Source organism: Polypterus senegalus, chromosome 12, assembly GCF_016835505.1.
Source record: "Polypterus senegalus isolate Bchr_013 chromosome 12, ASM1683550v1, whole genome shotgun sequence".
Classification (NCBI taxonomy): Eukaryota; Metazoa; Chordata; class Cladistia; order Polypteriformes; family Polypteridae; genus Polypterus; species Polypterus senegalus.
In genome coordinates, this window is record NC_053165.1 from 126,476,061 (window position 1) to 126,501,255 (window position 25,195).

Consider the following 25,195-nt stretch of genomic DNA (forward strand, 5'->3'; position numbering starts at 1 on the left):
ATATTCTAATTTTCCGAGATACTGAATTTGGGACTTTCATTAGTTGTCAGTTATAATCATCAAAATTAAAAGAAATAAACATTTGAAATACATCAGTCTGTGTGTAATGAATGAATCTAATAAACAAGTTTCACTTTTTGAATGGAATTACTGAAATAAATCAACTTTGTCATGATATTCTAATTTTATGACCAGCACCTGTATGTTTTGGGTCCTCCAGTTACTCCCATTCCAAAGAACTAAAGGTTACATTAACTGATATGTTTTAGTGTTGAATTTTGTACCTATTAAATTTGATAGAGGCAAGCATGCACGCACAATAAAAAAAGCATTGTTAGTTTAAGCATTTGATAAACTGCGGCCAACGTTAGCTAACGATTTTTCACTAATCTTTAAGAGGACGCTATCTCCCCCTTGTGGTTGTGAAGAGTCAACTCGATGACGCTGCCGTAGTATATAAAGTACTTTTAACAAACCAGCATTTTTGAAAAGTTGTGAAAAGTGTGAGGACTCTCCATTGTTTTGTTTTGGAAGGGGTGTGTCCGTAATTCAGACACAGTTCTTCAGGACTGACAAAACTGTGACTATCATCGGTATTCATTGTATTTGTTATGCGTAAAAAGGTAGTAAGTGACGTACGGGAAAAGACAATTGTTTAATTTTTTCTGTAGTTTCAGGTTTTTCTTCCAGGTATTAAAAAGAGCGTAACTGTGCCGCGGCTTGTTTTTAGCAGTTTTTCATTTCTCAGAGACTTTCAAGATACAACGAAAATAAATACATGCATATGGAGGAATAATTTCCAATAAGAAGCTGCTGTTAACTGAAGCTTTGCTGAATGTAGATCTGTGGTATCTTCGTAAAATAAATATACCTACGGGCTAATATCCTTTCTGGAATCGTCACTTAATCTGCATTTTTATTTTTTACGTTTTGTACGAGTTTATTAGCAGGAGCTGAAGCATAAGATGTATAATTTTTTTTTTAAGTAAACAGGAAGAGCAAGAAGCAGCAAGAGAAAGCATGTACAGTATACGGACAAACCTTTATACCGATTTCCCAAAAATAACCTTGCTTTCAGAGGTTTAACTTGCATTGGATGTTTTGCGCTATACAACTTAAAAAGTATACATTGGATTTTATCATGTTTTCCAGTTGCACTTATCCAATATGGCAGCCCCCAGTTTTGTGAAGTTTCGATTATGTGGAAAACAAAGATGATTATTCTTTCCAGTTTCTCATTTTAGCTTCCGTTAAAGTTTAAAGATCTTTTCATTTGGGAGACCAATGAATGCCAAGCAGTTATGCTAAGAACTAAAAAGGAACTGATCTTCCTGGCTTCGCATGCATTAATAGTAACGACGTAATGTGTGGCTTTTTGATTTCTTTCAAATTTTTTTATTTTTTGAAATACCGGCTAGAATAACTTTTTTTATGTCGGTGCATATGTTGATTATGTGACGATGGCAAACCGTAAAAATACATTGATGTATTATCACGCTTACTGTCGACAGTTTCTGCAGTTCGATACCAACAATTGGTGCGAAGTTTTTCAGTTTTGTTTTTAAGCTACACGGACAGGTTAAGAGGCGGTGGAACCAGTTTTCAAGTTTGCGGAGACGCGTGGCCTGTGTCATGTCTGGATCTCCGGGCTCAGGTGGATCCAATCCACGGAAATTTAGCGAAAAGATCGCGTTGCACAACCAAAAACAGGCCGAGGAGACGAGGGCCTTTGAACAGCTTATGACTGACATCACTCTCTCCAGGGTAAGTAGGCAAATCTGCCGCCGTACCAAAGGAAAAAAAAGTATACACATTAAGTTACCTGTGTGTTTTGGTAATAATTGGAATATTTTTTGTGACGCTTTATGCGTGAAATGATTTGAATAGAGCGTGACAGTGACGCAGTGTTTAGCGTTTTTTGCCCCACAGAAATTAACGTCCAGTGTGGTGTGTTTCCCATATTTACGTTGGTTTTCCTTGTGGAAATTCTGTTTTCATTTAGCATACCCAAACGGTTGCACGTTAGGTTAATTCTTAAGTGTGGAACTGCACGAGTGCGGGTGTGTATCTCTGCACTGGGATACGACACAATATTGGATTAAGCCGATTTGTAGGATATTCATGTGTTTTTTTCGAGAAAATAACTTTAATGTTCTTTAGGATTAATGCGTGACTTGAGCTTTTTTCTTTAACCAATTAATTTGAAGAAAGTGGCAATAGTTAACAGGTTTAACAAACATCACAATTTTTTTTTTAATTTCTCTTAAGTGTACCTCGGTGACTTTATCATCAGACTTTGTGTAAGGAGCGGGTGCACGCCTCGACGTATGTAGGATTTTCACCTTAGTCACACGGGATATTAGAAACGTCCTCAACTAAACGCATTTGTACATTTCGGCATTTTCACAATCTGTTTAATTGCTTTGGCGTTTTATTCTCCACTGTGGTTTAGGAAACGAAAAAAAGAGTAATTGAACCTTACTGAAAGGCTGTTGTAGTGCAAGTTCTCTCCACCCTTACACTACTTGTCTTGAGGATATTTACAGTAAGTCTTGTGACTAATCTCTGAGCTCTCTGTATAGATTTAGACCCAGAAGTTTGAATTTATAACTTTTTTTTTTTTAACCTGGTTTACATTCATTCACCGAGTCACAACTTAATAAAAAAAGAAATTCCAAAACAGAATTTTAAAATTTTATTTCTTTTGATTTCTCTTTGCAGGTACATTTTCTGTACATAGTTGTTTTATAAGGCACTACTGGTTGGTTGTCACATAAAGAATATGAAGCTATGTATGCAATTTTTTGTTTAGTGTCCATCTATTATTCTGGTGCAATGAATAGTTTTTTGTCCCATTATATATGACATTAATGGAATACTATAAAAGTATGATTTGCTTCATTAGTTATGCCAGAGTTGTTTATGCCGTGATTTTATTTTTTGTCCTTTTCACACTTGGATCTCCAACAGTCTCAGCAATTTAGGTTTTACCTCATAAGTTTATTTGTCATTTTTGCCAGTGGACTTGCTAGTTAAGAATCTGCAGTACTGTACATCGACAGTGTACATGAAATGTCATAACATTCAGTATGCTGTATAGATAGCTATCAATATTAAAAGCTTTAAGAAAAAGTCCTTTGTAGTACTAATAAGCAAAGGTTAGCTGGAAATAAATGAGAGAAAACAGAAGTCTACTTTACAGGTTCCTGAGAAAATAATAATCTAAAGCCTGTATGCAGTGGCTTATCTTGTTTTAGAAAATGTCACCATTGGTCAAATGTTGGGTTGCCAGCAACAAAAAGAAAAACCAAAATGATTGTACCGATTTAAGGGGGAAAAAAGTTTCCATTGTATGTCTAAAAACAGTATGCTAAGCTAATAGGCCTCAAGCCTTCATTTAAATTAGGGTTTACCAACCCAATGTGCTTGGGGGTTTGCTGATAGTATTTCATGACGTGACAAAGAGGAAGGGACACATTTTGAAGATTAGAGATTTTCAAAGATAAATTGCCCCATTTATATTTACATTTTATGCACCAAGTTAAAAACCTTTTTTAGTTCAATTTGTTCACATGCGTTACTGTATTTGGTTTAAGTTCAGAAATTGGATTTTTTTTCTTCATCTTGAAATGTTATATTACTGTTGCAGAGAGAACAAACAGGGGTGCAGGGTAAAGAAAAGGGTGGGAACTGCTGATTTAAATAAGATTAGGAGCTCTCTGATATTAGCTGGCTTGTCTTTCTAGAATCTTAACTATAGCAGAAAGCCCAGTTTACTGCAATAGTTTTCTTTCTTGAATATTAAAAAGACTGCTATGTTATTGCTGAAGTGTATGCTGTAGAATACTCCTGTATTTACATCTACCTTATGGATTTTACCTTTTACGAAGTATAAAGGAGGATCACTTTCATTATGTCACTGAACAACTATTGATTTAATAGAATTTTTTTTTATATTCAAGAACTTGCTTAAATGATGATCTAAATAGTTTTTCTTTTCAATTTTTTGTCAAGTTAAAAAGGTTATGAAGTTTCCCATTAGTAAGAGAGAAAATTTTAACAACAGGCTGGTTTGCGGAAGCTAGAGAATATTGATATGCCCACGACTAAGGTGGCACACTTTAATGTTATGAATGTACTAGTTACTTTGAAAAAATCTTTCACAGCAAGTAGATTAGACAGGGTGAAGAAAACCTGTTTGGCTCCATAGAAATACTGCTGTATGTGACTCATTCCATTATTTTTAAAAGCATCAGGTCAGGTTGGTGAGCATGAACTGGTACAGCCCATTGCTGCACCTACCACACGATGAAACAGCTCGGGATCCTGGTTGGTAACCCCCACAGGCAGACATGTGGTCCAGTCCAACCCTCCAGAAATGAGCCTCTATCTTCTGCAGCCTGGTGTTACCTGGGCATCCCCTTGCCCTGGTCCAGCCACTGTAATCCAGATCACCCTCAGCGATTTGTGCCACATGGCCATAATGGTTCACCGGACGGTTGCTCAGAATGCGGGTAATGTGTCTCACTCGGGACTCTGTGAGCAACTGGTCATTTAATACAAAGTCAAACCAGTGGTACCCAAGGATTCTCCGAAGAGATACAATACCAAAGGAGTCCAGTCTTTGTCTCAGGTCACTGGATAGCTTCCATGTCTCACAACCATATAGCAAGACAGGAAGCACCAGGGGCCTCATGTATAACACCGTGCGTAGAACTCGCACTATAACATGGCGTAAGCACAAAAGCCGAAATGTGCTTACGCACAGAAAAATCCAGATACAGGAGTCTGTGCGTACTCCAACTTCTATGTTCTTCCGCTACATAAATCCCGATCAGCGTGAAAAGTAACGCTCGTGCACGCGCTTTATGTAACGCCCCAACCCCTCCCAGAATTACGCCTCTTTGAATATGCAAATGAATATAAATCGCCCTTAAGCTCAGCCTTCTGTGAAAAGACAATGGGAAAAGCACGGGGGAAAATATAAGAATTTCAGCGAATACCAAGTGGAGGCAAAGGAAAAACATACTATTTGTTCAAATAAACCGTGGTATAATCAACAAAAGGAAGCTGATCGAGTGACATAGTGTGTTAGAGAAACTTGAAAGCTCACGTTCACAAAATCGCACAGTGCCGGAAATAAAAAAGAAGTCACATATCAAAGTCGCAGTGAAAAGGCGAGTTGTAGCCCACTGTCTGAGTGTCATATGAAAGCTTATTAGGGTACAGAGAAAAAAAATGCACACAGTGGGGAAAAAGCACAAAATGTCAACTTCAATCTCGACATTTCCACTTTAATCACGTAGTTTATTTTGTCATTAAAGTAGAACATCATAAACTTCATCTTAAAATCGTTTAATTAACCAGTTTCTCAAATCACATCGTAATTAAAGTAGCACGTTAAATGCTTTGTTTTGTATTTGATCTTCTATGTGCTCTATGTGTATGAATCACTACTTGCTTCTTAAACCGGCTCTCTTCCTCCAACTGAACACAGAATTCATTACATTCGTATATCGGATATTACAGCTCTCTGAATAACTAAAATACCGTGATGTATACGTGATATCATTTTTATGATGATAGGAGTTAAAACACGTTATTGAACATGAATTTCATGGCGCAGTGATTGTGTTCGACCTTCGATGAAATTATTTATTGCAGCAGTACTCAGGGGCGGCTCTATGTCCAATAGAAAAAGTCCAATGTCAATATGTTATCTTATGCATGGTGTATCGCCACACAATCAGCTCTGTAATAGACATTAAGCCATCTGTTAAGCTTAGAGCGCTGATTCTTCAAAACGTTAAAGGAACATTGAAATATCTTTGTAGTACATGTTTAATTAATCTATCCTTCACGCCAGTCCCAGTGAAGAATTTAGATTATTTAAATGAAGTTAAAGTTTTATCTGTAAAATATAATAAACATATTTTGCTGCATTTCATCTTAAAAATGATATCGTCATCATATGTAAATACGTGCTTTATAAAGTGGCGCAGGTTGTGTAATATTATAACTGTAGTGCAAGTTTACAGTGAGGTAATTGTACTTCTAAGTAAAGACAGTTCTACAAGGAGCGCTTGATTGAGTGCGTTTATAGTTCTTGGGATGAAACTGTTTCTGAACTGCGAGATCCGTACAGGTAAGGCTTTGAAACGTTTTGTTGTAGCCGAGACAGCGGGTGCTTAATGCCGTAAACCAATAATTCTCTTTCCGATCAGCTGCTGCTGTGATTCACAATCAGATACAGTGATATAAATACTCCGAGTGGTGCAGTGAGACTAATATGGAAAAAGATGATCCGCTGTGGCAACTCCTAACAGGAGGAGCTGAAAGAAGGAGAAGTGAGAGTAACAACGCTAAAGCAGTTACGGTATTTGGAATACTATGGCTATTCCCTGGACCATTATATTGTTACAAGTTAATTCCAATCAGATGCATTACACTAATAAACAATATGCGGTTAGTTTCAGTGTATTTATAAAGCCGCGTCAGGAAAATAAGGAGTAACCACACAGGAACAGTAGCATTGATTTGACGCTGGGTGCCGCCAGTTTGCAAAACCGAGCGGAGAACTTGCGTACGACAAGGTATGAGGTACCGTGGAAAACTGCGTGGCTTTACGCCAAGTGTAGGTTTTATACATTGCGATTTGAACGTGGAAAAGTCCTTGCGCAACATTTCTGTGTATACGCACTGTTTATACATGATGCCCCAGGACTCTCCCAATCCGTCTACTGACTTCATTTTAAGAATCACCAGAGAAATCCCACTGCCGATGTAAGTAAACCTCTCGACATGGTTGACACTCTCTCTGCAAACAGATGCATTAACGATTTCTTGGGCACAGTCATCAGCAAAGGCCTGGATTTTGGTTTTTATCCAGGACACAAAGATCACAGCACTGTCAGCAATTTCAAGATCAGTAAATCTTTCTTCACCAGCAGAGGCCCCACAGCCAGTACACACCCCTGACGAACCCCAGAGTCAACTGGGAGAAATGCAGATGTTCTGCCTTCACTCTGCACAGCACTAGTGTATAAAGGCTGGAAAAAAAAAAATTCTGCCGATTATTTGCATTTATGTTCCATGAGAACCCTCAGTGCCAGGATGTGATCAATGGTAGACTTCTTAGGCATAAAACCAGACTGCGCCAGTCACTTTTAGGTGAGCAAGTGATCACAGATCCTATGGAAAGGAGGACCCAAGCAAGGACCTTCCCCGGAACCATGAGCGGTGCTATCCCCCTGTAGTTGCCGCGATCACCATTCCCTTTCCAGATAGGGATGACAAGTCCTGTTTTCTAGTCAGTTGGAATTACGGCAGTCTCCCAAATGGAAGCAAAGATTGCTTGCAATGTCAGGTGGACAGCCTTACCACAAGTCTGGAGAAGTTCACCCCGGCTACCACAGATCCCTGCAGCCTTCCTTACCCTCAGCTGGCTCACCAACTGTGCAGTCTTGGTGAAAGTGGGTGGTTCACAGCTAATTGGAGGATCAGTCTCAAGAACCTGGGACCCAGAGATGTCCAATGTCCCAGCCGGAGGATCAGCTTTAAACAGCTGCTCAAAGTAGACTGCCCAGCAGGTCACAACTGCAGTGACTCGGAGTATCTCGGCTAGTAGTTTTTGTAATGGGATTCTACTGCACTGTCGTCCTTGGCAAAACCTTTTATACATTTAAAAAAAAAAAAAATGTTATTGAAATCACACAACATTCCATACAAATAGATCAATTTTTACAAAAATAGGAGCAAAAAAAAAAATCAGCCCCCACCCCTGAGAAAGAGAGCATGGCTGGCAGAGTAAAACTTAAAAAGCTAGTAAAAATAAGTAAATGGATGAATTAATAACTGAATAAAGACAAATGGAGAAGAAAAACAAAAGAGGAGAGAATCTGCTTCTTCAGTGCTTTTAAAAGATTATTCTAAAATATTATTGATTAGATCCTGCCAGGTTTTGAAAAAGTACTGCACAGATCCTCTAGGTGAGAATTTGATTTTTTTCCAATTTCAAATCGTATATAACATCAATTACCCACTGACTCAAAAGAGGAGAGTTAGGAATCTTCCAGTTGAGCGAGATAAGTCTATGTGCCAATAGTGTAGTAAAGGCGAGCACAGTTTGTTTGTCCTTCTCCACTTTAAGCCCATCTGGGAGTACAACAAACACAGCTGTTAATGGGTTAGGAGGGATTGTGACACCAAGGCTGTCCGATAGGCATTTAAGAATTTTGGTCCAGAATGATGTTAATTTGGTGCAGGCCCAAAACATGTGACCCAGTGAGGCTGGAACTTGATTTCAGTGTTTGCATTTTGGATCCTGCCCTGGAAACGTTTTGGACAATTTTAGACGAGACAGATGTGCTCGATGTATATAATTTTGAGTTGAACAGTTGTATGCTTTGCACATATGGAGCTTGAGTGGATACTCTGCATTGCTACCTTCTACTCTTTTTTTTCTGAGATATTGAGTGAGAGATCCTTTTCCTTGGATCTTTGAAAGGGAGGGACTGTAAAATGGTTTTATATATTACGGAAATCCATTCCTCGAACCGCCACCTTATTGTGGTGGAGGAGTTTGCGTGTCCCAATGATCCTAGGAGCTCTGTTTTCCGGGGCTTTATGCCCCTGGTAGGGCCACCCAAGGCAAACTGGTCCTAGGTGAGGGATGAGACAAAGAGCAGTTCAACAAAAAAAAAGAAGAAGAAAAAATTTGGATGTCATTTTCCCTCACCCGGACGCAGGTCACCGGGACCCCCCTCTGAAGCCAGGCCTGGAGGTGGGGTTCAATGGTGAGTGCCTGGTGGCCGGGCCTGCACCCATGGGGCTCGGCCGGGCAAAGCCTGAAGAGGCAACGTGGGTCCCCCTTCACCTGACCTCCTTGGCCCCTCCCATAGGTGGTGAGCCCATGGGAAGTGTGAGTTGGGTGATGGCCGAAGGCGGGGACCTTGGTGCTCCGATCCTCAGCTACAGAAGCTGGCTCTTGGGACGTGGAATGTCACCTTTCTGAAGGGGAAAGAGCCTGAGCTAGTGCGCGAGGTTGAGAGGTTCTGGCTAGATATAGTCGGGCTCACCTTGACGTACACCTGGGACTCTGGAACCCAATCTCTTTGAGAGGGGCTGGACTCTCCACTACTCTGAAGTTGCCCCCGGTGACTTGGCACCAGGACACCCTAGGCCTCAGTTTGATGATCGACTTTGTGGTTGTGTCGTCGGACTTGCGGCCACATGTCTTGGGCACTCAGGTGAAGAGAGGGGCGGAGCTGTCAACTGATCACCACCTGGTGGTGAATAGGCTTCGATGGTGGGGGAGGATGCCGATCAGGCCTGGTAGGCCCAAACGTGTTGTGAGGTTCTGCTGGGAACATCTGTCAGAGTTCCCTGTCAGAAGTAGCTTCAACTCCCACCTCCAGCAGAACTTTGACCACGTCCTGAGGGAGGTGGGGGACATTGAGTCTGAATGGGCCATGTTCCGTGCCTCTATTGTTGAGGTGGCTGACCGGAGATGTGGCCGTAAAGTGGTCTGTGCCTGTCATGGCGGAAATCCCCGAACCCGTTGGTGGACAACGGCGGTGAGGGATGCCGTCAAGCTGAAGGAGTCCTACGGGACCCTTTTGTCCTGTGGGACTCTGGAGGCAGCTAATAGGTACCGGCAGGCCAAGAGGAATTCGGCTTTGATAGATAGATACTTTATTAATCCCAAGGGGAAATTCACATAATCCAGCAGCAGTATACTCATACAAAGAAACAATATTAAATTAAATAGTAATAAAAATGAAAAAAATTAAATAAAATTAATGTTAGCATTTACTCCCCCGGGTGGAACTGAAGAGTCGCATAGTGTGGGGGAGGAACGATCTCCTCAGTCTGTCAGTGGAGCAGGACAGTGACAAAAGTCTGTCACTGAAGCTACTCCTCTGCCTGGAGATGACACTGTTCAGTGGATGCAGTGGATTATTCATGATTGACAGGAGTTTGCTTAATGCCCGTCGCTCTGCCACAGATGTTAAACTGTCCAACTTTAATCCTACAATAGAGCCTGCCTTCTTAACAAGTTTGTCCAGGCGTGAGGTGTCTTTCATCTTTATGCTGCCACCCCAGCACACCACCGCGTAGAAGAGGGCACTCGCCACAACCGTCTGGTAGAACATCTGCAGCATCTTACTGCAGATGTTGAAGGATGCCAACCTTCTCAGAAAGTATAGTCTGCTCTGACCTTTCTTACATAGAGCATCAGTATTGGCAGTCCAGTCCAATTTGTCATCCAGCTGCACTCCCAGATATTTAAAGGTCTGCACACTCTGCACACAGTCACCTCTGATGATCACAGGGTCCATGAGGGGCCTGGGCCTCCTAAAATCCACCACCAGCTCCTTGGTCTTGCTGGTGTTAAGGTGTAAGTGGTTTGAGTCGCACCATTTAACAAAGTCTTTGATTAACTTTCTGTACTCCTCCTCCTGCCCACTCCTGATGCAGCCCACAATAGCAGTGTCATCAGCTAACTTTTGCACGTGGCAGGACTCGAGTCATATTGGAAGTCTGATGTATATAGATTGAACAGGACCGAGAAAGTACAGTCCCTGGTGCCCTGTATTGCTGAACACAAGGTCAGACCTGCAGTAACCCAAGACGCACATATTGAGGTCTGTCTGTAAGATAGTCCACAATCCATGCCACCAGGTGTGAGTCTACTCCCATCTCAGTCAGCTTGTCTCTAAGGAGCAGAGGTTGGATGGTGTTGAAGGCGCTAGAGAAGTCCAAAACATAATTCTTACAGCACCACTGCCTCTGTCCAGGTGGGAGAGGGATCGGTGAAGCATATAGATGATGGCATCCTCCGCTCCCACCTTCTCCTGGTATGCGAACTGCAGAGGGTCGAGGCGCGGCGGACCTGTGGCCTCAGGTGGTGAAGCAGCAGCGCTCCATGGTCTTCATCAGATGTGACGTCAGAGCAACAGGCCGGAAGTCATTCAGCTCACTAGGACGTGATACCTTTGGGACAGGAGTGATACAAGATGTTTTCCAAAGCCTTGGGACTCTCCCTGTTCCAGGCTCAGGTTGAAGATGCGCTGTAGAGGACTCCCCAGTTCCAACGCACAGGCCTTCAGCAATCGTGGCGATACACCATCTGGACCCGCTGCTTTGCTGGCACAAAGTCTTTTCAGCTCTCTGCTCACCTGGGCTGCTGTAATTGTGGGTGGGGATGTCTCACCTATGCTGGTATCAGCAGAAGGATGGTTGGAGGATGCAGTACTCGAGGTGAGAGTGGGTTACTGTGATCAAACCTATTAAAGAAGTTGTTCATTTGGTTTGCTCTCTCCACGTCTGTCTCGATGGCGGCACCCGCTCGAGCTGCAGCCAGTGATAATCTTCATCCCATCCCACACTTCCTTCATGCTGTTGTTCTGCAACTTCTGCTTCAGCGTTCTCCTGTACTGCTCTTTCGCCGCCCTGAGCTGGACTCGGCTTGAGCTCATGCTTATCACCACCTTTAAAAGCCCTTTTCTTCTGGTTCAAAAGGCCCTTGATGTCACTTGTAACCCGTGGCTTGTTGTTAGCATAGCAGCATACTGTTCTTACTGGAACTACAATGTCCATACAGAAGTTGATGTAATCAGTTGTGCATTCAACAGCCTCTTCAATGTTCTCACTATGTGACCCAAGCAATATATCCCAGTCTGTAGTTCCAAAGCAGTCTCTCAGAGCCTGCTCTGCCTCAGGGGACCACTTCCTGAATGAGCGTGTAGTTGTAGGTAGCGCCCTCACTCTTGGTTTGTATTGAGGCTGAAGCAGAACCAGGTTATGATCTGCTTTCCCAAGCGCAGGCAGCGGAGTGGCGATGTATGCGTCTTTAACATTTGCATACAGTAGGTCGATAGTCCTGTTTCCCCGAGTGTTACAATCCACATACTGGGAGAAGGCAGGTAATGTTTTGTCCAGCGTTACATGGTTAAAGTCTCCAGCGATTAGCACAAGTGCCTCAGGGTGCTGCGTTTGTAACTTAGCAACTGCGGAATGGATGATGTCACTCGCCATCTCCGCGTTCGCTTGAGGGGATGTAAACAATAACAGCAATCACTGTCCAAACTCTCTGGGCAAGTAATAGGGGCGCAGACTTACGGCCAACAGTTCGATATCCCTGCAGCAAGTGGAGATTTTAACGGTTACATGTCCTGAGTTGCACCACTTTGTATTGACATAGAGAGCGAGTCCTCCTCCTTTCTTCTTTCCACAGGTACTTGCGTCTCTGTCCGCTCTAACTGTGCTAAACCCGGTAGCTCCACGTTAGCATCTGGGATGATAGACGTTAGCCACGTTTCACTAAAACACAGCAAGCTGCATTCTCTGTAGGTTCTGACATTTTTCACCAGCACAGCCAGTTCTTTGGTGGTTGCTGAGGCAAAAACTTGGGCATGGGAGGAGTTTGGGGAGGCCATGGAGAACGATTTTTGAACGGCTTTGAGGAGATTCTGGTCCACCATTCAGCGTCTCAGGAGGGGGAAGCAGTGCAGTGTCAGCACTGTATATGTTGGGGATGGTGCGCTGCTGACCTCGATTTGGACGATATGGGTCAGTGGGGGAATCAATCAATCAATCAACATTTATTTATATAGCACATATTCATACAAAAAAAAATGTAGCTCAAAGTGCTTTACAAAATGAATAGAAATAGAAGACACAATAAAAGATAAACATAAGTCAACATTAATTAACATAGAATAAGAGTAAGGTCCGATGGCCAGGGTGGACAGAAAAACAAAAAACTCCAAAGCTGGAGAAAAAATAAAATCTGTAGGGGTTCCAGACCAAGAGACCGCCCAGTCCCCTCTGGGCATTCTACCTAACATAAATCATCATATTTTCATGGAAGGACCTGATGATGATGGTCACGTAGACTTCTGGCTTTCAGTCCATCATTGTTGGAGCATCATGATGCTTTGAGTAGGTGGTGGTGGCAGGCCGCCACCACAAAGAAACCGGAAAAGAAACAGAAAGAGAGTAGGGGTCAGTACGGATTTTAGAGCCACCATGAATAGTTATTATGAAGAATTGAACATACAGAGTATCAGGATTAAGTTAAAGTGAAGTTATAAAAAGGCCATGTTAAAGGAATGTGTTTTCAGCAGTGTTTTAAAGTGCTCTACTGTATTTGCCTGGCGAATTCCTATTGGCAGGCTATTCCAGATTTTAGGTGCATAGCAGCAGAAGGCCGCCTCACCACTTCTTTTAAGTTTAGCTTTTGGAATTATAAGGAGACACTCATTTGAAGATCTAAGGTTACGATTTGGAATATAACGTGTCAGGCATTCCGATATATAAGATGGAGCGAGATTATTTAAGGCTTTATAAACCATAAGCAGTATTTTAAAGTCAATCCTGAATGACACAGGCAACCAGTGTAGTGACATCAAAACTGGAGAAATGTGTTGGATTTTCTTTTCCCAGTTAGGATTCTAGCAGCTGCATTCTGCACTCGTTGCAAATGATTTATGTCTTTTTTGGGTAGTCCTGAGAGGAGTGCGTTACAGTAATCTAGTCTACTGAAAACAAAAGCGTGAATTAATTTCTCAGCATCTTTCAATGATATAAGAGGTCTAACTTTAGCTATGTTTCTTAAATGAAAAAATGCTGTCCTAGTGGTCTGATGAATATGCGATTTAAAATTCAGATTACAGTCAACGGTTACCCCTAAATTTTTACTTCCGTCTTAACTTTTAATCCTAGTGCATTAAGTTTATTTCTGATAACCTCGCTGAATCCATTATTGCCAATTACCAAAATTTCAGTTTTCTCTTTATTTAGTTTGAGAAAATTACTATTCATCCATTCAGAAATACCAGTAAGACATTGTGTTAGTGTATCGAAAGAGTCGGAGTCATCAGGTGCTATAGATAAGTACAGCTGTGTGTCATCAGCATAGCTGTGGTAGCTCACGTTGTAACCTGAGATAATCTGACCTAACGGAAGCATATAGATTGAGAATAACAGCGGACCCAGGATAGAGCCTTGTGGAACACCATATCGGATATCATGTGTCTTTGAGATTTGATTACCACAACTCACAAAGAATTTTCTCCCTGCCAGGTAGGATTCAAACCAATTTAAGACACTGCCAGAGAGGCCCACCCATTGACTAAGGCGATTTCTAAGAATATTATGATCAATGGTGTCAAATGCAGCACTCAGATCTAAGAGGATGAGAACAGATAAATGGCCTCTGTCTGCATTTACCCATAAGTCATTTACTACTTTAACAAGTGCAGTTTCTGTACTGTGATTTGTTCTGAAGCCTGACTGAAAAGTATCAAGAATAGCATGTTTATTTAGGTGGTCATTTAACTGCATAATGACTGCCTTCTCTAAATTTTACTTAAGAAGGGCAGGTTAGAAATGGGTCTAAAATTTTCAAAGGCAGAGGGGTCAAGATTATGTTTCTTAAGAAGGGGTTTAACTACAGCAGTCTTAAGACAGTCTGGAAAGAACCCGTATCTAATGACAATTTACTATGTCCAGAATATTGTCAATTAGACGCCTGATATTTCTTTGAAAAACCTGGTTGGTATTGGGTCAAGGACGAGGTGGAGGTTTCAGTTGAGAGATTATACTATGTAATTCAGGTAAATCTATCCTGGTGAAAGCATTTAATTTGTTTATAACGGAGTACCGGGCTTTGGAGGTTCTGCAGTGTTGGGGAGATATACTATGTTATCTCTAATATCATTAATTTTTGAGTGAAAAATACAGCAATGTTCTCACAGGTTTCACTGGAAGTATTCTGGGGCATTCCTTTGTGTTACCTGGGTTTAACAGACGGTCAATTGTTGAAAATAACACTCTGGGATTACTAGCATTGTTATTTATAATATTAGAGAAATAGCGCCTCTCAAGACGGACAGTGTTATTGTATTCTGTTATTTTAACTTTTAATATTTCATAGTGGATAGTTAGTTTAGTTTTCCTCCATTTACGCTCAGCTCTACGACATGTTCTTTTAAAATCAGACACTCTTTGGGTCTTCCATGGAATAACAGTACTAGAGGATTTTTTAACTGTCTTTTCAGGTGCAACTATGTCAACAGCAGTTCTTACTTTAGAATTAAAGTTTTCCACTTTACTATTTACATTATCCTCGCTATTATAGCTGGCATTATAAACGGACTGATTGCTTAGAATAGTTGTAAGCTTTAAAGCTGCTGATGAGTCAAAGAAGCGTTTTTTAACAAAATGCTTCTCATGAGCGTTTTCTATCTTTATTTCTATATTAAATAGTAGAAGGAAATGGTCTGATAGACCGATATCAGTGACCTGCTTTATATCAACTTTAAGTCCTTTAGTAATCACTAAGTCTAACGTATGACCTGCTTTATGTGTAGGCTGATTTACGAGCTGCCTCAAATCAAAAGAGTCCAGGAGGTTCATGAATTCCTTTACCTTTTGGTCACACTGATTGTCGACATGAAAGTTAAAGTCGCCGACTATTAAGAGTGCATCATAGTTTGTAACTAAAATTGACATTAAGTCAGAGAATTCCTCAAGGAAAGACGCGTTATATTTAGGAGGTCTATACACGGATAATACGAGAACGTGGGAATCTCCATGAATAACAACGGCGAGATACTCAAAGGACTTAAATTTACCAAAACTAACATCTTTACATTTTAATCGGCTCGAGTAAATGTTTGCCAAACCGCCCCTTTTCCCTGGCGGTCGCACGAGTAAAACTGTAATCCGGGCGCAGATTCGATTAAAACTGCCGCCCCATTGAATTAAGCCATGTTTCATTTAGCAATAAAATCAATGTTTCTATCACTAATAAGATCGTTTATAAAAAATGTCTTGTTAGTTAAAGCTCTAACATTTAATAGTGCCATATTTAATGTTTCTGAAGGGCAGAGCTGAATTTTATGCGTGTTATCGGTAATCGGAACAAAAATTAAGTTATTTTTGTTAACGCCGCTCTGTGTGTACTTTTTATGTAATCTACAATCCGTTTTTATAGTCTTAATGCAGTGTTGATCTGAAGTAGTAATTTCAATTAAATTATTGGTGTTTTTGCCGCACTGCCTAGATTTTTTACGTGCGTTAAGATTTGTTATTAGATTATTAATGATGAAGTAAAGGGAAGTACTTCGAAGACCTCCTCAATCCCATTAATATGCCTTCCAATGAGGAAGCAGAGCCTGGGGACTCTGAGGTGGGCTCCCCTATCTCTGGGGCTGAGGTCAACGAGGTGGTCAAAAAACTCCTTGGTGGCAGGGCCCCCGGGGTGGATGAGATACCCCCTTGAGTTCCTTAAGGCTCTGGATGTTGTAGGTCTTGGTTGACACATCTCTGCAACAGTGCATGGACATCGGGGACAGTGCCTCTGGATTGGCAGACTGGGGTGGCATTTCTCCTCTTTAAGAAGGGGGACCGGAGGGTGTGTTCCAACTACAGAGGGATCACACTCCTCAGCCTCCTTAGAAAAGGGTATTCGGGAGTCCTGGAGAGCAGGGTCCGTAGGATAGTTGAACCTTGGATTCAGGAGGAACAGTGTTGTGTTTGTCCTGGTCGTGGAACAGTAGACCAGCTCTACACCCTTAGCAGGGTCCTGGAGGGTGCATGGGAGTTTGCCTAACCAGTCTACATGTGTTTTGTGGACTTGGAAAAGGCATTCGACCACGTCCCCTTAGGGAATAGTGAGGGGGGTGCTCCGGGAGTATGGGGTACCGGACCTCCTGATAAGGGCTGTTTGGTCCCTGTACAACCAGTGTCAGAGCTTGGTCCGCATTGCTGGCAGTAAGTTGAACCCGTTTCCAGTGAGAGTTGGACTCTGCCAGGGCTGCCCTTTGTCACCGATTCTGTTCATTACTTTTATGGACAGAATTTCTAGGCGCAGCCAGGGTGTTGAGGGGGTCCGGTTTGGTGGACTCAGGATTGGGCCACTGCTTTTTGCAGATGATGTCCTGTTTGTGTCATCAGGCTGTGATCTTCAGCTCTCTCTGGATCGGTTCGCAGCCGAGTGTGAAGTGGCTGGGATGGGAATCGGCACCTCCAAATCCGAGACCATGGTTGTCCGCTGGAAAAGGGTTGAGTGCCCTTTCAGGTTTGGGAGCGAGATCCTGCCCCAAGTGGAGGAGTTCAAGTATCAAAGGGTCTTGTTCACGAGTGAGGGAAGAATGGAGCGTGAGATCGACAGGCGGATCGGTGCGGCGTCCGCAGTGATGTGGGCTCTGTATTGGTCTGTCGTGGTGAAAAAGGAGCTGAGCCGTAAGGCAAAGCTCTCAATTTACCAGTCGATCTATGTTCCTACCCTCACCTATAGTCATGAGCCATGGGTAGTGACCGAAAGAAAGAGATCACAAATACAAGTGGCTGAAATGAGTTTCCTCCGCAGGGTGTTTGGGCTGAGAAGCTCAGTCATCCGGGAGGAGCTTAGAGTAGAGCCAATGCTCCTCTGCATCGAGAGGAGTCTGATGAGGTGGCTCGGGCATCTGATTAGGATGCCTCCTGGACGCCTTCCTGGGAGAAGGCCCCTGGGAAGACCCAGGACATGCTAGAGGGACTGTGTCTCCCGGCTGGCCTGGGAATGCCTCAGGATTCCCCAGGAAGAGCTAGAAGAAGTGGCCGGGGAGAGGGAAGTCTGGGCATCTCTGCTCAAGCTGCTGTCCCCGCGACCTGATCTCGGATAAGTGGAAGAGGATGTATGGATGGATGGATATTACGGAAATGCTGTCTGAGTCCTCGAGACTGAGCAATATTTTTTTCCAGCATGGTGGGAGGTGAGGAAAATTGGGCAGGTTCTGTTTAACAAAGTTTCTAATTTGAAGATAGTGAAAGAAACGTGTTGCTGGAAAGCTAAATTTGGAATGTAATTGTTTGTAGAATGCAAAATATGTTGTCTATGTACAGATCTCCTAGGTTATTTAATCCCAGATGTTTTCCAGACATTAAAATCTGCATATGTTTGTGATGGTGGAAAAATGTGGTTCTCGTGCAGTGGTAACACAGATAAAAGCTTCTCTATCTTAAAATACTTCTTACATTGGTTCCATATTCTGATTGAGTGAAGCAAAATTGGGTTCTTAGTACATTGGCGATAACTTGCATTTATTGGGGTACAAAGCAAGGAATATAAAGAAGTACTGCAGGATTTTATTTCTGTTACGTACCAAGCCTGTTTATGTTCATCTATTTGTGTCCATGCCCAGGTTTTAATAGCTTGTATATTTGTTGTCCAGTAATGAAACTGAAAGGTAGAGCCATGCCACCTTCTGCCTTAGGTCTTTGTAGGGTCGCTCTTTGGATATATGGATGTTTTGAATTCCAAATAAATGAGGTTATGGTTGAATCTGATTTCTTAACAAAAGATTTATTGATGTATATTGGAATGCTTTGAAATAAAAAGAAAAGCTTAGGATGGATATTCATCTTAACAATGTTAATTCTTCCAGCTAAAGTGAGATGAAGGGTTGACCATCTATGGAAGTCTTGCTTAATTTTTTTCCATACAGATGGCGAAATGTTGTTAATAGAAGAGCTTTATGTTTACTTGTGATGTTTACCCCTAGGTATTTAAACTGATCTGTGATGATAAAAGGGAAGGTGTCCAATCTAATATTGTGTGCTTGAGAATCCATTGGAAAGTTTAGTCACATGTTTAGTTAAATTAATTCTGAGACCAGAAATCTTTTGAAATTCTGTTAGTGGTGTTAGGACTGCAGGCACAGTATTTTGTGGAATTAATACATACAGTACCATATTATCTGCATATAGAGAAATTTTATGTTCATGTACTTCTCTGATAAGCCTCTTTATCTCATAAGAATTTCAACAGTGAACTGCCAGTGGTTCACTGGCAATTGCGAAAAGCAGTGGTGACAAGGGGCATCCTTGTCTGGTACCACTTTCTAGTGTAAAGTAGTCTGAATTAATTTTGTTTATACAAACTGAATCTTCTGGATTGTTATACAGTAGTTTGATCCATTCACAAATGTTCAGGCCAAGCCCAAATTTCTTCAATGTTGTGGAAAGGTAGTTCCATTCAGTCATATCAAATGCTTTTTCTGCATCCAACAATGATGATATCTCTGGGGTGTTTGACTTTGTGGGTGAATATATTACATTAAACTGGTGTCAAAGATTGGAAGCTAAGTGTCGGCCTTAAATAAATCCAGTTTGATCTTGTGATTATTACCGAACCCAGCACTTTCTCCATCCTTCTAGTTAGTACTTTGGAAAGTATCTTAACATCATTATTCAGAAGTGAAATTGGTCTGTATAATGCACATTGTAATAAGTCCTTATTTTGTTTAGGAAAGATGGTGATTAATGCTTTGCGAAGAGTTTGAGGTAGTATTTTATTGTCTCTAGCTTCTGTAAATGTTGCTAATAAAAAGGGAGTTAGCTGAGTGGAGAATTTCTTATAAAATTCAGCAGGGTAGCCATCAGGGCCTGCTGCTTTCCCACTCTGAAGTGACTTTATAGCATCTAGTAATTCTGATAGCACCAGAGGTTTATCCAATTCCTCTGCACTTAGAGTATCTATTTGTGATTTCTGTAATGCATCCAGAAATGCATTAGATTGTGTCTTCTTTAAACTCAGTAGAATATATGCTTTTTTATGAAATGAGATGTCAGTGCAGCAAGTATTGTTGTAGTGATTAATATCTGTACTGTTTTGGCTTTTTAATTTGAACATGCCAGAGATGCAAGAGAATGAATCAAAATTGAAGTGATGCTAGAATTGTATGTTCTAATGTAGTAATAATTGTTGAGAATGGTGTTTTGTTTCTGTTGTGGCATGCTTGCCTGTGAAATACATTTCATCAGTTGACTATGGAGAGAAAATAACCTTTAGTTAATGACCATATGTCAGAGACTGAACCCAGGACATTACAGTAGCTTAAGTTGTGGACATAAGATATAATAACAGTAATTTAAAAAAAAAAAAAAAAAGTTTGAAGGACCTTTCTTGACATGAATTAAACTGAAAGTTTTTATAGCATTAGTTGCAGAAAGTTAAAACTATGCATGCCAGGAAAGATTTGCCTTGAACTGATCTGTATTTGTGTGTCAAGGACTTGGTGGTTTCTTTATTTTGATTTCCCGAACTCTTGTCTGATGTAGCTCTATAAAAATAAAACAATTTCTACCTAACACGGGCTCACTGCATGTTTGCATGTCTACTATGTATGTTTTCTACTTTTTTTGTTCAATGTTTGTAAAGGTATTAACACTAATCCACAATAAGAGTGCTTTTTTAAATACATGCAATAAACAATGTAAACCCTTACTATTTAGTATCGCTTATTTGGAGTATACAATCCATTGTGTATAATAAGAGTTAAATACTAATATAGAATCACAACCATAATCACTTTATTGCCCACTATCATCGAATCATTTTAAGGACACTTTTGGTGTTTTATCAAGTTGAGATTATTTCTTCACAATCATGGTATTTATTTGCCATGTATAATTCTGTTTTAAAGTGAAGCTATTTATACAGTACATCAGAAAAAGATACTTAGCCTGTTCTTGCATTTTAAAATTGGGGGTTAGGGTCCAAAGGTGAAAACAAAAGCCTTAAGACTTATCATGTTTGTCTACTTTGAAGCAGGAAAAACTTTCAATTTAAGAAAACATACCTTCCTTGTTTCCAAGGCATGCTTATGACAACAAACATAAATTGGAAGTATTGGATATAATCAGATTCTTGATACTGTTTTCTGGAGGAAAGGATACATTTCCTGTTTGCTTGTCTGCTCTTAGTTGCCACAGTGGGTAGTTTGTTTGTTTTTATCTGTTCAGTCAAGTACGACTCTCAGCCACATTGGATCCATGCTCTCCATGTCTCGATCTCACATTGCTTCTTTCAATTCTGCTATATTCTGTCCAGTATCTTTTTTGATGGTATCTACCGAGCGAGTTCTTGGGCCTCCTATTTCTCATTTGCCACTGGCAATTCCTAGCAGGATTTTTTTCTCAAGCAACCTTCTTTGCATGATGTGACCAAAGTAGGAAAGCTTTTACTTTATCTTGGCATCCAGTGAGAATTTCAGTTCCAGAACTGCATGGTTTGTTCTGGTTTCCATGAAATGCATCGCAGACATCTCCAGCACCAATAGCTGAAATGCATCGATCCTTCTGTCTGCCTTTCTCAGCATCCAGGTTTCACAGTCATATATTGTTATTGGGGAAAATGATCACATTGACCAATCTACATTTAGTTGCCAGACATGTCTTTACTCTTCCATTTGCTGTTCATACTGACCATCGCATTTCTTCCAAGGGCCAGCTGTCTCTAGATTGCAGGGGCGCAATCGCTATCATGATCAATTTTAGAGCCATGAAAGATGAACTCTTCAACCAGTTCAATTTCTTCATTGTTGATCTTAATATTGCTGTTCACATTTTTTGCTGTTGTCACGATCTTAATATTCAGAAGCAGTCCAACCTTCTCACTTTTTTTTGACTTTCATGATCAGATATTGGAGATCCTTCTTGTTTTCAGCCTGCAGTGTAGTATTGTCAGAATATCCGAGGCTGCTAATGTTTCTTCTGCCTATTTTCAAGCCAATCTTCGACTCATCCAGGTCTATTCACTGCATAATAGCTTGAAAACTGCTGGCGACAGGGTACATCCTTCATGTGTGCCCTTTCTGATTTTGAGCCACTCTGTGTCTCCATATGGTGTTTGGACTGTAGCTTCTTGATCTTGATGTATTTGTTCCATCGATCACTTATTGCTTGCTGGACATGTAATTCCTATCCATTGCTCCTCGAACTGTTGCCTTCCAAGCCATGAATGTTGTCTGTGCCCTCCTTATGTGGGCGTAGAGTTCTTTTTGTGTATGACATTTTCTGTTCACTTCTTACATCTTCTGAAACTTTTCATTCCAATAGTTCTTTTAATCTTTTCTGTCCTCTCTTTGAAATTTTGCTTTGGCCTTCCTTCAATATTCTGCGATGCTAATGCTTGAATCGGAAATCCATTGGACTGATTTTTGGTGTTCTCTTGTGTGGGCCATATTTTAAGGCTGTTTCGATAATGCATGATTTCACTTCTTTCCATACCTCATCTGGGTTTCTTTCTTCCATCGGGAGGTGGTCAAATCTATTCTTTACTTTGACTTTGTAACTGTGGCTGATCTTGTCTGTGTTGAATTTCTTTGTAGCTACCATTTGTTTGATATTGCAGAATCAATCTGTGGCTACCATCAGTTGGTGATCTGATCTGTAATCTGCACAAGGGTATGTCTTTACTGCTAAGACACAACTCTGCCACTTCATCTGACACAGGATGTAGTTGATTTGGTTTCTGTGTTCTCCACTTGGTGATATCTAGGTGTATAGCCATTGTTTGGGTTGTGGGTGGAGCTTTGACATTTTCCACAAATGTATCCCCAAGTCACTAAATTGCTTCAGGCCACATTTTTTCCTACTTGTTTCAGCAGTTCTGTTTCTTCAGCAGTTATGTTCTGACTTGGTTTTTAAAAGTGTGCCAAGTGTGTGGTATAGTGGCAGAGCAGTCAGCACCTTATGTGCTAAAACCATCTGATTTGAATATGCATGTGCACTGATTCAATGTGTGCCAGCGCAGGCACATGTATTCAAATATATTTTCTTCCGTTCTGTCTACTCTACTTGTTATATATATATATATATATATATATATATATATATATATATAAAATAAATAATATAAAAAAACTTGATTGCAGCATCTGCGGAATATTGTGTGTCCGTTGCCGGGGCAGGGCAAAAACAGGCTCATAGCGCTGCAGTGAAGTGACACAGAAGCAAATCATAAAATATCAGGGTTGCGCTATAAGCCCCAGTCTTGTACCCAAAAACACAAGGCTGAGTCTCCGTACTTTAGGAAAACCAACTTTATTCAGCTTGAAACAGGAACGGCACACTTATTTATTGTAGAGTGATCTGCCACTCTGCTATACACAGACAAAGCAGTCAGGCTGCATCACCCATCGATATCTTTTCTGTTTGCTTTGGCAGAGAGACGAAGCATAGCTGAGAGACGCAGAATATTTTTGAGCCAGCTGTTAACCCGACAACAGATAAGCAGTCGTCCATCGACACGGAGATCAGACTTTACAACGCTCTTCGGGGTGTCGTCCAGTTAGGGGAGGTCCCAAGAGAGTTTACAAACCTCACATTTACCTTGAATGAGTGCCGCATTAATAGGAATGTTTTTTGAACGAGCATCTATGAACCACATTAAAAACTGCTTTTTCTACGTCTTCAAATGCAGCAGTTTACATACGTTTGCAACCTGTTTTGTTATGGGAAAATGGTTCCAGAGATATGAACATAAGTAGGCAAAGAATCAGAGAGAAGAGGTCCAATACTTCTATTTTGTTTACTTAATCAATTATAACATTTAAATACATATGAATGGGTTATAGAAATAAAGAGACAAACTTAGACAAAGAGACAAACAATAACATACATACATACAGTAACATACATCAAAAGACCCAGAGCCATCACCCCAGACAAGTAGACTGAGGGGGCCCACTTGTCAGTCTTGTCAAAGGATCAACCCTTTTAGCCTTTCAATTTACGGGCGTGTGCGCTGTCCCCATGGTTGAGCCTCCAAAGAAACTGAGGGCGAACCTTCCCTTATATACTAATTGAGCGTCCTTGCCCAAAGCGGCTTACGTGTAAGCAGTGTATACAGAAGTGATTAGTTTCAGCACACACACCTTTCCACGGGACGCGGTGTTGTTTTGCACTTGGTCCTGATGATGACGACACCTGGTACCAGGAGGCACACAAAAATAAGAATTGCGTAGTGAAGCCCCTTGAAGTGAAAAACAAGTCAGCATGACCCTCTGGCCATATTCCCAGTACTTTTCCTTCTTGAAGCTGGTTTTTGCGGAGCACCAACGCCCATCTGCTCTCTTGATTTCCCCCTCTCTTTAGAAAAATCCTTCCATTACATTCGCCCTCGCTCAGCAAACCCAGCGCTCTTGCCCTTCTTGTTCTGATTGCAATTTTTCGTAAAGCACAAAATACATAACAGTTAAATATAGTCATTAAAGCAATAATAATAAAACAATTGTCCATAATAAATGCTTTTTCTTCGCTTGGAGAAATATTTTTCCAGTGAAATTACAATTTTTCTTCAACCCAGGTACTTTGCATCGTTGAGGGTCACCTCCCTGGGGAGCGGTTACTAGCACTTCACCCAAGGAGTTTCTTCTGATTTGGTATTTCATCATCCACATTGTCATTAAGAAAAGAATAAGAATCTTTAACTGAAGGTGTCCATGGTTCAAGAAATTGGGTGCACACCTGTTTGACAGCAACTCTAGTAATAACTAATTAGGAAACTAGTAACAAGCAACAACGTACTATTAAGAGAGTAATTTCTGCTTCACTAACATGAACCCCATGATACCCAGGTTCAAATAAAGTTAATACCAATTAATATTATTGGTGATGATACAGATGGCATAAATATTTATCTTAAATAACTCAAAAGTTCTCAGTTTTAGGTTGCCACCGCTGTGCACAATGATAATCGGAGATAAAGTCCTTGCACACCTCACCATGCTCACATCTTAATACACTCATTCATAAAATTGCCCAAATATACACCCAGCTGTGGTCTCAACCTTGAGCCACCTTTATCACATTAATGCAACCATCTTGTGGACAGTAGGTGTCAATCCTCCCTTCGGAAGATGTCAGCACTACTTCCAAAATGCAAATCACTGGGTCATTTTTGAGGTCACATTTATTTCAATTTCAATTTCAATTTCAAGGGTTGTACCCAAGCTTATTCATATCTTCAGAGATCTTCAAACTTCATTTGGGCTTTTTAATTCACGGACCTCACACTCTGTATGTATAGGACACTCCATCTCCTATGGGCCAAATTATTACTTCATTTCACTGATTTCCATAACATATATACTCATCAAGCCATGATGTTAATCATTTGACCTGTATCACCATCAATATTCTAGCCTAAACTGTTTTATCCTCTTCTAAAAGCTATAGATGTCCTGACCTATAGTATGTGTCCCTTATCCCCAAAGTACTAGTCATGTGTGTCATCCCATATGCTTACTATTATTCTTTTCAATTAATTAAATGTACCTAAATGTAAAGTTCTACATTATTTGCTATAACACTACAATCAATAACCTAAAATATCTAAACTGGACTGACCCTGACTAGT

General features: G+C 40.9%; 1 protein-coding gene across 1 annotated transcript in view; it reads left to right on the forward strand.

Annotated features, from left to right (window-relative positions):
- The first annotated feature begins 473 nt into the window (after window positions 1-473).
- crtc3 (CREB regulated transcription coactivator 3) overlaps window positions 474-25,195 on the forward strand; it is a 218,072-nt gene continuing 193,350 nt past the window's right edge. The window contains exon 1 of the mRNA XM_039773390.1: window positions 474-1,764. Within this exon, the coding sequence (XP_039629324.1) occupies window positions 1,633-1,764 (132 nt within the window). The 5' untranslated portion in view covers window positions 474-1,632. The remainder of the gene's footprint in view (window positions 1,765-25,195) is intronic.